The sequence below is a fragment of the Lotus japonicus genome, chromosome 2 (genome assembly GCF_012489685.1).
Source record: "Lotus japonicus ecotype B-129 chromosome 2, LjGifu_v1.2".
In the NCBI taxonomy this organism is placed as follows: domain Eukaryota; kingdom Viridiplantae; phylum Streptophyta; class Magnoliopsida; order Fabales; family Fabaceae; genus Lotus; species Lotus japonicus.
This window is the reverse complement of record NC_080042.1, coordinates 94,050,921-94,064,851: the sequence shown is the minus strand read 5'-3', so window position 1 is coordinate 94,064,851 and position 13,931 is coordinate 94,050,921. Positions and strand designations below refer to the sequence as shown.

General features: G+C 37.3%; 4 protein-coding genes across 5 annotated transcripts; all 4 read left to right on the top strand.

The window, feature by feature from the left end:
* The first annotated feature begins 773 nt into the window (after positions 1–773).
* On the top strand, positions 774–1,924 carry LOC130735902 (ethylene-responsive transcription factor ERF021-like). The gene has a single exon (XM_057587774.1). The coding sequence runs from the start codon at positions 905–907 to the stop codon at positions 1,478–1,480; it is 576 nt and encodes a 191-aa protein (XP_057443757.1). The 5' UTR covers positions 774–904; the 3' UTR covers positions 1,481–1,924.
* A 304-nt stretch (positions 1,925–2,228) lies between these two features.
* On the top strand, positions 2,229–4,424 carry LOC130741291 (uncharacterized). Its single transcript, XM_057594142.1, has 5 exons — positions 2,229–2,690; positions 3,351–3,465; positions 3,577–3,658; positions 3,933–3,984; positions 4,159–4,424. Exons 1-5 carry the CDS (start codon positions 2,280–2,282, stop codon positions 4,219–4,221), a joined length of 723 nt encoding a protein of 240 aa, XP_057450125.1. The 5' UTR covers positions 2,229–2,279; the 3' UTR covers positions 4,222–4,424.
* Positions 4,425–5,877: 1,453 nt separating this feature from the next.
* On the top strand, positions 5,878–8,706 carry LOC130741290 (pentatricopeptide repeat-containing protein At4g37170). Its single transcript, XM_057594141.1, has one exon. The coding sequence runs from the start codon at positions 5,950–5,952 to the stop codon at positions 7,972–7,974; it is 2,025 nt and encodes a 674-aa protein (XP_057450124.1). The 5' UTR covers positions 5,878–5,949; the 3' UTR covers positions 7,975–8,706.
* A 1,174-nt stretch (positions 8,707–9,880) lies between these two features.
* LOC130741289 (peptidyl-prolyl cis-trans isomerase FKBP53) lies at positions 9,881–13,741 on the top strand. Of its 2 annotated transcripts, XM_057594139.1 has the most exons (11): positions 9,881–10,009; positions 10,108–10,181; positions 10,490–10,728; positions 10,838–10,983; positions 11,538–11,898; positions 12,075–12,269; positions 12,440–12,677; positions 12,798–12,885; positions 12,973–13,014; positions 13,135–13,183; positions 13,398–13,741. In XM_057594139.1, exons 1-11 carry the CDS (start codon positions 9,997–9,999, stop codon positions 13,477–13,479), a joined length of 1,527 nt encoding a protein of 508 aa, XP_057450122.1. In that variant the 5' UTR covers positions 9,881–9,996; the 3' UTR covers positions 13,480–13,741. The 2 variants fall into 2 exon arrangements, with proteins under 2 accessions (XP_057450122.1, XP_057450123.1); XM_057594140.1 differs by lacking the exon at positions 13,398–13,741 and having other exon boundaries at positions 12,973–13,056; positions 13,135–13,178.
* Positions 13,742–13,931: the final 190 nt, after the last annotated feature.

Below are 13,931 nucleotides of genomic sequence, written 5' to 3'. Positions count from 1 at the left end.
GTGCATATATAAACTATCAATATTAATATATGGTGATGTAGGATTTCCAAAGCCTTGTTTGATGTTCTATGAATTTGATTTAGTGGCCTCCGGAAACCCCTGCCACCTAAGCTCTCAAAACGCGTTCCCAACAGGGAACACACTTTTGTCTCTTAATCCAATTTCTTCTCCATCAATTTTGCGCCAATCCAATTATCCAATCCCCAATTCCCTCACTTCCAAACTCGACACGCACACACATGGCATCCCCTCATTAACTGCTATATCCTCCTCCCCCAACTTCACTTTCATGCCTTTCCATATAAATTAAAACCAGAATTTAAACTTTTCAAAATTAAAAATCTTCACTCGTGTAAAAATCTAATTAAAGTACCCTCACATGCTTACACACAAAAAGATAGATAAACCCATGATGTTTTCTTTAGTTGGTTGGTTGAGACGGTACATGTTTGATTCGCTGCACATCTCAAATTTGAGTCTTATTTATGAATATATCTCAGTCGGTAAAATTAGTCTTATTAAAATGTGAATGTAACCTACTTATAGTTACTTAAAACAGAGTCATAAATGAAGCAACCATCTTTCACCATCATATATACATTCAATTCAATTGAAAAATAAATAAAAAATTGTACTAGTAGCAAGCAGCTAGCATGTACACAAAAACATAGATTTTGTTTTGAAAAACAATGTCTGGTTCGTGCAGCTACTCGGAAGGTGCTTAAGGATGTACTATGTAATCGATCCACGTTTCAAAAAGATAGAAAGGCAACAACACAATCAAACTTCTATAAATAGCAGAGACTACGATTCACACTCCTACTACCACCTACTTCAACATTAATTATTACTAACTCACAGATACAATTTTACACTAACTGCATTCATTTCACTCCAACATTTCATGGACATGCCTTCAAATTCAAGCCACCATGGAACTGGCCCTGCAACCTCTGCATACAGGGGAGTCCGCAAGAGAAAATGGGGGAAATGGGTCTCTGAAATCCGCGAGCCAGGGACCAAAACCAGAATCTGGCTGGGGAGCTTCGAGACGCCGGAGATGGCGGCAGCGGCTTACGACGTTGCCGCCTTACACTTCAGGGGGCGTGAGGCGAGGCTCAACTTCCCGGAGCTTGCAACTGCTCTGCCTCGCCCTGCAAGCAACAATGCTGATCACATCCGCATGGCTGCTCATGAGGCTGCTTTGAGGCTCCGGAGCAACACGTTGACCGCGCCGGAGACCGGTGGTGGTTCTGCCGGTTCAGGGAGCGGTGCGCCGCTTACGGTGAGGCTGTCGTCCACTCAAATTCAAGCCATCAATGACTCGCCGCTTGACTCACCTCCGACATGGATGCAAATGTCGCAGTACAACCCTTTCATGCTGGATGATCAATCAATGATGTTTGCAAATAATGCAGGGTATGGTTTTGAGGAGAATGAGTGGGAGAATAAACAGAGTGATTCTCTTTGGGATCCTTAATTTGAAGGGTAAGGTTAATTAACCAATACCAACAATTAATGAATTATATTATAATCCAAAAATAATATATATAGTATTTGATTTAATTTGGTTGACAAATACCAACAATGAATTATGATGGAGCCCTGTGGAGATGATGAAGGTTATGGCAGGTTGAGAAGGACAAGCTATGACAATTTCATGAGATTCCATTTGCATTTTAGAGGGGAGGGGGGACCATTAATGTAACACTACATATATCAAAGTGTATGGGTAGATTTATTTAATTATAGTGGGGAATTGATATTTATTTTGTATACTGAATGGGCCACAAACTCTGTTTATTGGCCATGTTTTATAGGCTGTGGAAGAGCGTGGTGTGATTTATTTTACTTTTAAAAAGAGCTAATATATATGTATTGGAATTCCATTTGTCAAGCAGATGAAGTTCTCTTTGTTCTTAGATGATCTCTTGTTTCAGTAATTGATCTCGTTTCTCTTTGTTACTTTTCATTGCTTTCTTTATTTGATAGTGTTTAGTACTTAGGAGTTGGGACACCTATTTCTTTTTAAATAAAAATATGTCACATCATAAAAAAATTATATCTCCTTAACATGGACATTATTTCTTTTTAAAAGAAGACAGAATGAGAATAAAAAAATATTGATCCTCTTTCTTTAGAGGTTTTGGGCTTTTTGTTGGGCCTTTGGGGCTTGGATTTGGGCTTCATTTTTGTACAAGATTGAACGCTTGGGGTTGAAGAAAACGTTGTTGTTCATCATGTACCACTCATCATAATCATAGAGATTGGAAGCTAAAATGTCAAGTGTGAGTTCCAGTTACAGTTACAGTTACAGTTACAGTGTGCGGTTTTGGACCTCAGATTCAGCTGCGAGTGCTTTATCACTGTCTTGTTCTTCACTCAGAGTTTCTCCTTCTGATTCTGGTGATGTCTCTTTTGTTGCTGTTCGGAAGCTTGAAGGAGGAGGAGGAAGAAGAAGACGGAATCGAACAAGTGTGAATACGAGTGGTGAGGAGCGGTCGGTGACAGTTGCATCACCAGATTCCGCGAGTTTCGGTGATGATAAGGTTGTCGACTCAGCTGAATCTGTTGTGCGGAATTTCTATGGAGGAGTGAATGTGCATGACGTGGATTCTGTGGAGTATCTTATTGCTGAGGATTGCGTGTATGAAGACCTTGTCTTTTCACAACCCTTTGTGGGTCGTAAGGTACAAGTTTAATGTTTAATTCACATCTATATAACTACCTAAAAGTGATTCTGGTCAATGAGAATTGATTTTAAGGCTCCTGAATCAAACACACACAATGAAACATTTGTGGGGTGAGAAGTTATTCCAACTCATTTGTAAGTCTAGTACCAACTACCTATGTGTTTGGTTTAGAGTTGTCATGATTAATTGTGGATAAAATTGATTGGGTAAAGTTAATTATGGCAAAAGTGAGTTGAGAGGGAAGTAGTTCATGTTTGGATATAAACCGTCTAAGAGAATGGGCCAAAATTGATGTGAACTCTCATAATTGATTATATCCTCCGGAAAAGCTAGATTTGTAACTTTATTCTGATCTTAAAGCTATTAATAAGCTGTGAAATGAAGTCCAAACACCCAAAATTGATTCTGCTAGTGGAACTAGACATGCTATACCCTGAATTGTCTGTCTTTTATACCGTACTTTTATTTTCTCTTGGTGAGGGGTAGGGGAGGGAGTGCTAAGCACTAACTTACTGCTCTACAACTATAATGTTATCAACTAGATTCAATTGTTTCTATGATTTCATAAGGTTACTTTGTTATTTAAGTATAACTATGAGGCATGATCATCATTGTCCTATTTCAAGGAGTTAGTTTTTGCTTTAATTATTGTTTCAGGAAATTATAGAGTTCTTCAGAAAGTTCACTAAGTCTACCAGCACGGATCTGCAGTTTGTTATAGATGATTTGTCCACCAAGGACTCCTCATCAGTTGGGGTGATATGGCATTTAGGTGCATAACAAGTTATAATGTTCTTTATCTCCCTTATACACGGGTTCTGATATGATTTATATTTATTTTATTACTTTCTAAAATATTACTAATATTTGGGAATGGCTACAGAGTGGAAGGGCAAGCCTTTTCCCTTTAGCAAAGGATGCAGTTTTTATCGTTTGGAGGTGATAGATGGCAAGAGACAAATAACGTAAGTGATACTGTATCATTTGCATTAACTTGTTGAAGCTGGAGCATTTGAAGTTTCGCAATTTACATTTATTCCCTGACCCCTATTCTGCATCGCTTGTTGTATTGTTTAAGTAGCTAGTTTGACACACTTAGTGAAAGGGGCATGTTTATTGTGTTTTAAAAGTGTTGTTGGATGAACTCTTCACATCTCAGTGCAAATAGCCTGCAAGATTTTCAATGGGATTCTTGTTTAGATGATGGTTTTATGATTGTTTTTTTTTATCTGATAACAGATATGGGCGAGACTGTGTTGAACCTGCAATCAAGCCTGGGGATGCAACTTTGGTATGAGTCAGTTCTGGCTTAGCTTTCATATTGGTCGTCATTTAACACAATGACTCAGTGTAGAGTGGAGAAGATCTAGAACATACAGATCCTGAAGAAATACTTAAATATTGTTTCCTCATTCTTTAACTGAGTTTGATTATCTTGGCTAACAACGTAACAATCTATATGCAGGCTGTGATAAGAAGTGTGACATGGATTCTGCAGCAGTTTCCTCAGCTGGCAGACAGGCTATAGTGATAAGTCTGCATTGTTTTCTCCTTCACAGGATTAGTATGCTGATTTGATTGAAATTGGGTTGTGTAACATAAACTTCCCCAGCGCAGAAAAGGTGAAAGGGCTGTAAATAAAAAAGGAAAAAAGATAAATTACAATGTAAATGTTGTTAAATTTGCTAAATTTGTAAACATATGTTTATAATGTAAAAGTTCTTAACATAATCTTTGTATTTTTTTAAGGTTCTTTTAGTATCTGTATTCTGTAATTTAATTAATTTTTAGCCAGGTTCCTACTTTCCTGAAAATATATAATTAGATTCGTTAATATGTGATAGCTCTGACACAGTAAGGTTGAGTTTTTGGCCATTCTACAAGGGCTAAAGAGCTGTAGGAGGAATGCTGGATTTATGGGAATGAAGCCTCTCTCATTTCATCTTGGTCTTAAATCTTGTGCAGAAGCCTATTCCTGCTATCTTAATGCTCCTATCCTGAAAGCTTTTAGTAGACTATTGTTGTAATAATTACTTAAGTAGTAATAATTACATAGTGTTCCAAAATGACAAGTGTGTTGATTTGCATTGAATGGATTTGAAACAAGTCTCACATAGAAAGTGGAACAACTTTTCAAAGCATTTATATATCATTAAATGTCAACCATTCAACAAAGGGACAAAGAGAGGATATAGTGTCACATGTGCATGGTTTGGTGGTCCCAAACTTTTATGTCACATGTTCCACTCACACCACCCCTCGCCGGTGTCGCCACCGGCGTGGGCGTAGAGGCGCTAGTGGCGGCTTGTAGACGGCACGGCACTTGAGCCCTTGAGCACGATGCATCGACGGCGACGGCAACGCACTAGCCGTGACATAAGCGTAAAAGGTGGAATCCATTTTTTTTATAACTTATTTGAATTTTGTAACTGTTGGTAACAGACACATCTGTTGGTAACAGACACAATTCATGAAGGGTCGCAACCTTATAAATTGTTCTGTTTTGGCCTATAAATATAGTGCATGTTCAGAATTCAAGATTCACAATCATAGCCTCTGGTTTTCAGAAAAACACTTAGCTTACATTTCGAGTTTTCATTAGTCTTGTGCAAACTCGAAGCAAGACTGATTATCCTGGGTATTCTTACATCCAAACTCTAAGACGAATTCAGAGAGTGCTTTAAATACTTTAAGGAAAGTGATTTCATCACGATCAAGCCTATTCATTTCTAACAACTATATCTTTCATCGTGGTAGATTTTATTTCGATTATATTTTTATGCAGTTGATTTTCTAGCTAAGTTGGGAGCTTCTTTGTCTATATATTTCTCTCTTCAAGCCTATTCCTTTTGCAGGGACTCTATTGGAGTAATTTGGTTGAGGTTGTAGGCTCCTTCTACCTTTGCTTAGCTCTATGAAAAAAAAAAAAAGTTCCTTCTCGGTGGTTGTGAAGTTTAAGCTTTACTTTTCAAATGCGGATTTTGGACAAAAATGACAGTGAAATGATTTTTGTGGGGTTCTTCTAAAATAATATAAATATAAATAATAAAACTATTTAGAATGAATAGAATAACTAAAAAATTAAAATATTAATTTTTTTTTTGTTACAAAAATATTAATTTGATTTGATTATTTCTATTCCTTTATTACTTTCAAAAAAAAAAACAAATTTCTATTTCTTTATCAAATTTTCTTCTTCTCCTCCTACAGTCCTACTCCATGGACAGTGGCAACTACGTTCTCAGCGACTCGTTCAATGGCGTTCTCTGCATCCACCAAGATTCGTAGAGCCTTCTCCTCTTCCTCTCAATTCCGCCACGACAACCTTCTTTCTTCTTCACCCAACAATCTCAATGCCAAAACCAACAACAACTTCGAGGAAGCCATTAATGCCTTATGTCAACAAAAACGCCTCAAGGAAGCCGTTGACTTGCTCCACCACGTTGACCGACCCTCCCCTCGTCTCTACTCCACCCTCATTGCTGCTTGCGTTCGCCATCGAGCTCTTGAACAAGGCAGAAGAGTCCATGCTCTCACAAAATCATCTAATTTCATTCCTGGGATTTTCATTTCCAATCGTTTGCTTGACTTGTATGCCAAATGTGGGAGTTTAGCGGATGCTCAGAGGCTGTTTGATGAAATGGGTGATAGAGATTTGTGTTCCTGGAATACTATGATAGCTGGTTATGCTAAGCTTGGCTGGCTTGAACAAGCTCGGAAGCTGTTTGATGAAATGCCTCGCAGGGATCATTTTTCTTGGAATGCTGCTATATCGGGTTATGTTAGCCATGGTCGACCTCGGGAGGCTTTGGAGATGTTTAGGATGATGCAGAAGCATGAGAGTTCGAATTCGAATAAGTTTACCTTGTCCAGTGGTTTGGCTGCTGCAGCTGCTATTCCGTGTTTGCGTCTCGGGAAAGAAATTCACGGTTACTTGGTACGGGCTGGGTTGGACTTGGATGAGGTGGTTTGGAGTGCTCTTTTGGATTTGTATGGCAAGTGTGGGAGTTTAGATGAAGCTAGGGGTATTTTTGACCAGATGGTGGACAAGGATGTTGTTTCATGGACTACCATGATTCATAGATGCTTTGAAGATGGAAGAAGGGAAGAAGGATTTTCCTTGTTCAGAGACTTGATGGGGTCAGGTGTTAGACCAAATGAGTATACCTTTACTGGAGTTTTAAAGGCATGTGCTGACCATGCTGCTGAGCACCTGGGAAAGGAGGTTCATGGGTACATGATGCGTGTAGGGTATGACCCGGGTTCTTTTGCTGGGAGTGCCCTTGTTGATTTGTACTCAAAGTGTGGGAACACTAAAATTGCTAGCAGGGTGTTCAACCAGATACCTCGGCCAGATTTGGTATCATGGACTTCTCTAATTGGTGGGTTTGCTCAGAATGGACAACCGGACCGGGCACTCCATTTCTTTGAATTACTACTGAAATCAGGTACAAAGCCAGATCAAATTACCTTCGTTGGGGTTCTTTCTGCTTGTACTCATGCCGGATTAGTAGATAAAGGGTTAGAGTATTTTCATTCAATAAAGGAGAAACATGGATTGATGCACACTGCAGATCATTATGCATGTGTTATTGATTTATTGGCACGTTCTGGCCGGTTCAATGAGGCAGAGAATATCATTGATAATATGTCCATAAAGCCTGATAAATTCCTTTGGGCATCCTTACTTGGAGGATGTAGAATACACGGGAACATTGAACTGGCTAAGAGAGCAGCAAATGCATTATTTGAGATAGAGCCTGAGAATCCAGCTACCTATATCACTCTGGCTAATATTTATGCTAATGCTGGTCAGTGGGCTGAGGAAGCCAAGGTTAGAAAGGATATGGAAATTAGGGGAATAGTGAAGAAGCCAGGTAAGAGCTGGATTGAAATTAAAAGACAAGTGCATGTGTTCTTAGTAGGAGACACATCCCACCCCAAAATAAGAGATATACATGAATTCTTAGGTGAACTGTCGAAGAAAATGAAGGAAGAAGGCTATGTTCCGGATACAAACTTTGTGCTACATGATGTGGAGGAGGAGCAAAAAGAGCAAAACCTCTTTTACCACAGTGAGAAGCTTGCTGTTGCCTTTGGGATCATTTCAACTCCACCAGGAACTCCAATCAAGGTTTTTAAAAATCTACGAACTTGTGTTGATTGTCACACAGCCATGAAATATACATCAAAGATTGTTCAAAGAAAAATAATATTGAGAGATTCAAATAGGTTTCACTGTTTTGAGGATGGAAGTTGCTCGTGCAAAGACTATTGGTAGTACACCACATCAACAGCCTCGCCAAGCACTGAGTGCATTTCTATTTAAGAGTATAATTTTTTAGAGAACATGGCCTTAAACAGTTTTGTCGATCAACTTCATTTTCCTCCTTTCCTTTCACTTGAGTGGTGTTGCTTTGAGGCCAAAATGTTGGATGCCATACTGCAATAAGATCTGAAATGTTCAATAAAGATCAAGAACTAAGTTGTGCTGGAACAACCATTGGGAAGCCACTGAAAAAGGGAGCTAAGGAAAGTACATTGTACTGATATTTTGTACATCTTTGGATTATGGAATAACAATATTGCTAGGGGCCTTTATGTTCGGAAATACAGGACTACCTGAGACTGAGAGGCACATGGAAAGATGTCCTTTGTTGTCTTTATTTGTCAAAACTGATTTAGCTGACTTAATAGACCAGTGATGACTTAACAATTTTGATGGCAGTTTCTTTTTGGCTTTCTGCATTGGCCTCTCGTTGGAGAATGATTGAGGTAGTAATTGCTACAAACTTACATTAAAGGTGTCAAGATGATAAGCACTGCTTCAAGACTGGGTTTATTGTTCTGTTAACTTAAGCTCTGTTTGAATTTTAGGATAATGAGGCCGTTTGGATTTGTTCTTCTAAATCCAATTGTGTTATCTGGTATCCCATTATTGTAATGACCCAACTTTGTGTTCTAACTGAGATGAAAAATGTTTGGAATCAAAATTGCTGATGCATTTATAGAAGAGACTGAGAGACTCTCGTTCTTTCTTTCTTATAAACATGAGAAAGTCCCGTGACTAAAAATTTACTTCTACAAACATTAAATGATTACACTATCTTAAAAGTTCAGTAAAATATTTGATCTTTACAAAAAAAAAAACCACTTGCAGCACCCCCATATGGAGAGCTACCCATGATTACCACCAATTCCATAGCCGCGGCTTTCGGGATAAGGTAGTCAAAACTCAAAACTGCAACCTCTACGATTCCTATCATAAGCGTAATCTACCCTAATTCAACAACCTTGAGGATTTTCCGATAAGGTAGTCAAAACTGCAACCTCGAGGATTGTCTGATATAGTTTTTGCTTGTTTTTATTGTGGATGTGCCATCTTATGTGATTAATGAAAGCTATTTTAACTGTAATATTACGTATGTATTAACCTCAATTACCCTTTTACATATTTATTCAATAAAAGTCTATCATAGTTGTTCTTCTTGAAATCAGAATTTATGCTATCGCGGTGCTCGGTAGCAGAGCTTTGTCGTGTCTAGCAGAATGCGATGGTGTTGGCATCGAGCGTAGGGGTGTCTACATAAGGTACTCTGGCGTTCAAGTCAACGAGTGAGCAAAGAGAGAATCCATGAGTCTTAGAAAAACTCAGGAAATGCTAAGAATGAATAACATGTTACGTAAATGAAAAATATAACCTATATTTATAAACTCGGTATATGTATTCCACCGTGTTCATTACGTGTAAACCGTGTCCTGAGCGAGTCTTATCTCGTATTCTACTGTGTTCGTTACGTGTAAAATTTATCCGGAACGAGTCTTCTCTTTTATTCGACCGTGTTCGTTACGTGCAAAACTTATCCTGAGCGAGTCTTATCTCTTATTCTACCGTGTTCGTTACGTGTAAAACTTATCTCAAACGAGTCTTATCTCTTATTCTACCGTGTTCACGGATCGCATGGCTTAAGAGCCGCCCTATAATATACTAAATAAATGATTGCTGATTTTTTAGCGAAAAATGGAGCAAATATCTCCTTGCCCATGGTCATTCTCATTCACAAGCATCCTCATTTTTGTTTTTGCTTTAGCATTGATCTAAAAAAAAAAACTAGTTGGCTGACAAAAAAAATAAAAGAAGGCTTGATAAATAAATAAATAAAATATTTTATTTGAATGAACGAGGAATGAGCTGGGCCTAATAAGCGAACGGCAGGGCTAATCCCAAAACGGCGCCCACCTGTGGTTTAGGGTTTAAAGAAGTTGGAACCCAGCCAGAGACGAGTTACGTTCAAGAACAACAATGGGGTTCTGGGGTTAGTCTCTGTCTCTGTCTCTGTATTTGGTTTCTGTGTTCAAATTTTCTGTTTCTCTTATTCATTGTCTGCATGTTTCTTTCTTGTTTTGAGCTCAGGTATTGAAGTCAAACCTGGCAAACCATATCCTTATCATTCAGACAACATCCCAGGAAAGCTTCATGTCACTCAGGTTTGTAACAGACACATTTCTTTATTTTTTCCCCTATCTTTGATATGCTTCTTACAATATTTTCCTGTTATTGTCTTGTAATTATGTCCAATTAGCTCTCAGCAAGCAATTTTTTGTGATGATTAGCTTTAAGGGTTCAAGTTTAATTTCCATGCGGATTTTAATTTAACATGGATGATTAGCTAAGAATTATTGGATTTCAATATGATCTTTGTACGCACATATAATTATATGCATTGGTTTTCATTGGCACTTAGGGTCTGGAGTTTGATATTTTTTAAGCTAGAATTCCTGTCATTAAATTTCAGGCTACACTAGGCAATGGCTCATCGACGGAGAAAAGTATTCTTCAGTGTGCTTCTGGACACAAAAGTCCTGTTTTCTTGTGTTCGTTGCTACCAGAAAAGATAGAGTCATGCTCTTTGGATCTTGAGTTTGATGAGGATGACTTAGTCGCATTCTCTGTGCTTGGTTCACGGAGCATCCATCTTTCTGGTTATTTTGTGGCAGACAGCCCGGATGAACACCTCGGGGATGAATATGAATAGTATCCTTTTGTTGGTTAATTTGCACTTTTTTCAAATTATATAGTTATGTCTTAGACAGGGTGATTGTTATACATGTAAATAGCTATCTTCCTTAATCTGTTGCTACAGTGATTCATTGGGAGAGGATATTGCGGAAACTGAGTCTGAGTCAGATGAGTCAACTGATTATGATAGTGAAGATGATTATGGTGATGATTTCATTGATGATAGTGATTTTGAAATGTACCCATCTTCGCCAGTCCCAAACAGTGGAGGTATTTTGAATATATTATTGACTTTTCTTGAAGCCATTAAACGATTATACATACATTCTTCTCTTTTCATATGTTTTTTCTCTTATTATCATTTTTTCTGACTGATGCTCATGGTGTGTGTTTTTATACTTATAGATACTCAAATATCAAATTTTCATAAAAACTTTTAAATAGTATGAAATACTGTATGGCTATTTTGGTGTGTAGAATGATCTGAGAAATTTTGCAACTAGTTGTTTGCTTCATAAATATGTAATAACAGATATGCTCTCACACTTTAATTGTAATGATATATGTTTTATCAAAACATTGCTGTCATAAGTCATAAATAATAATGGTAGTCATTCTTATTGCTGCCTGCATCCTACGCATTATTTATTCTCATATTCTCAATACATGAAAACAGTAAATAAAACTGAAAATGCAAGGAAAAGTTGAGTGAAGTTCTACTGCTAGTAGTTCACAAGAATTTTTAATTGATATCAATGGGATTATATGTCTTTTTGTTTATTTACATTTCATACAGTTATAATGTTTATTTACATTTCATACAGTTATAATTGAGGAAATAGTAGACGAACCTGAGAATGAGAATGGAGATGATTCGAATAAGCAATTGAAGAAAAAGGAACAGGTGCCTCGCTTGAAAGAGAAACACAGCAAAGGTTCTCAGCTTCAAATTGTCAATAAGGGGGAGAATGACCTTGTTTTGGAAAGTGAAGATGAAGACGGCTTTCCACTTTCCAATGCAGAGAAAGGTAAATCTGAATCTGAGTCTCAGAAGGCTGAATCAGAAATAAAAGACCAGACTAAGAGAACTAACAAGGCCAATAAGAAGGCGAAAGATGTTGATCATTCCGCGACCTTAAAACGAAAAGTCGAAAGTGTCGTTGAAGATGAGCAGCTGCAAGATGGGTGAGATGAGTTTATCCGTTCAATAATTTCTGAGTTCATTAATTTCTGATAGTGGATTTCAACCTGATGTTTCCACAGCCCATCCTTTTTTCTAGAACTAGAATAGGAAAAAGTGACATGTCTTTTACTTTTTATGTTGGTTGCGTTGCACTGAATGTTTCTGCTATTTATTTCAGGAAAAAGAAGAAGAAGAAAAATAGTAAGTTGAAAGAACAGGGTAAAGGGGAAAAAGCTCATGCATCTGCAAAGAGCAATGAGACTAACGTTAATACACCAGTTGAAAAACATAATGAGGAGGCTGAAACTACACCAGATCTGAACAACGTCTCTCATTCAAAGGATGGGCATGATGGAAAACTATCCAATAACGAGTAAGAGCTTTCATCTGAATAACTAGAATATCAATTATGAACAGGGCTTTTGGGAGTATGGAAAGTTGATTGAAATATTTAATGCTTTTGAAATTTAGGAGGCTGGATTTTCTCCTCCTTGGTTGCATTCTTCATAATGCTAATTGTTTGAGTGTGGTGTTTGTGGACAGGGTTGTTGAGAAGAAAAAAAACAAGAAAAAGAAGAAGACCCAGGAGTCTGAAGGAGTAGCCACTGGAAATCAAGTTGCTACACCTGTTGAGAAACAGAATTTGCTTACCACTGAGAAAAAAGGGAAGGAACAGAGTGAAGCCAAGCCATCTCATATCAGAACCTTTGCAAATGGGTTGGTTATAGAGGAGCTATCCATGGGTAAACCAGATGGCAAAAGAGCTACTCCTGGACAAAAGGTTACCCATCATCTACTGATAGTTTATTGGTTGAATTAACATAGCTTACTAATGAGTAATTTTGTGTAACATGTTTTATAATTTACTATCTTCTAATAGAAACTTCGTGTTTGATTTCAGGTCAGTGTTAAATACATTGGCAAGCTGAAAAAGAATGACAAAATATTTGACTCAAATGTGGGAAAAGCACCCTTTAAATTCCGCCTAGGTATTCTTTTTTCCTGATACCTTGAATTTGCGGGGATTTTTCCGTTCCTATATATATGCATTTACCAACCTTCTTTGGTGTTTGCAGGTATAGGGCAAGTCATCAAGGGGTGGGATGTTGGTGTCAATGGTAATTAATATATATATATATATATATATATATAGTATTAACGTGAGATTCTATGCAGTTTACTTTAATGTTATTCTTAAATCTTAATACTTATTTGCATTTCCCTTTTATTTTTAACAGGGATGAGGGTTGGGGACAAAAGAAGAATCACAATTCCACCATCTATGGGGTATGAAATTGCTCTATGTCTTCTTTTCTTTGTGTAATTAAATTAGATTCACTGTAAGCTTTGACTTTTGTTGGATATTGTTCATAAAATTATATCGTAACATTCTGACTAGATATAAATCCTTTCCTTTATGGTTGTCTATGATTAGTTTGATCTGGTTTTATTGCTGAGAATAGTGTTTGTTGTTTGTGCTAAGTGTTTTGTTTATGCGCAGATATGCCGACAAACGCGTCGGAAGTATACCAGCAAATTCGTGGCTTGTATTTGATGTGGAGTTAGTTGGTGTTGGTCGCTGAGTTCAACTTTTACATCAAGGCTGAGAAAAATGTTAAACCTAGCTCACATTAATCATTTACCATTGCGGGATTGTCATGATACTTTCTTATATTAGAGGTGAAGTTTTGTAGGAAATTTTGGATTGAAATAGGCCCATTCATTCACAGCTTTACGAATATGAACTTTCAACTATATAGTTTATGGTTGTTTTTCACTATCAATACTCCATAGTGTTCAGCTTCTTTGAAATGCATTTCAAGAAGGATTTAAATTTGTGTTCAATTTTTTGGTTAATTTTTTTCCCGTTTTATGTTGGATAGATTTAAGTTTTGATCTTTGATCTAATTAAGTTTGAAAGAATGAATTTCTGTTTTTTTTTTGTATGTATATATATATGTTTATAAATATGAGTGCTGTTTGGATAGTAGATTATTAAGATAGATATAAGATGATATGTAAATGAGAAGTTTCA

Excerpts from the sequence above, each read along its gene's own strand:
- LOC130735902 (XM_057587774.1), top strand. The coding sequence starts at position 905 with ATGGACATGCCTTCAAATTCAAGCCACCATGGAACTGGCCCTGCAACC.
- LOC130741291 (XM_057594142.1), top strand. The coding sequence starts at position 2,280 with ATGTCAAGTGTGAGTTCCAGTTACAGTTACAGTTACAGTTACAGTGTG. Across the intron at positions 2,691-3,350 it reads AACCCTTTGTGGGTCGTAAG|GAAATTATAGAGTTCTTCAG; the intron begins GTACAAGTTTAA and ends TTATTGTTTCAG. Across the intron at positions 3,985-4,158 it reads AGCCTGGGGATGCAACTTTG|GCTGTGATAAGAAGTGTGAC; the intron begins GTATGAGTCAGT and ends ATCTATATGCAG.
- LOC130741290 (XM_057594141.1), top strand. The coding sequence starts at position 5,950 with ATGGCGTTCTCTGCATCCACCAAGATTCGTAGAGCCTTCTCCTCTTCC.
- LOC130741289 (XM_057594139.1), top strand. Across the intron at positions 10,984-11,537 it reads GCCAGTCCCAAACAGTGGAG|TTATAATTGAGGAAATAGTA; the intron begins GTATTTTGAATA and ends CATTTCATACAG. Across the intron at positions 13,184-13,397 it reads ACAATTCCACCATCTATGGG|ATATGCCGACAAACGCGTCG; the intron begins GTATGAAATTGC and ends GTTTATGCGCAG.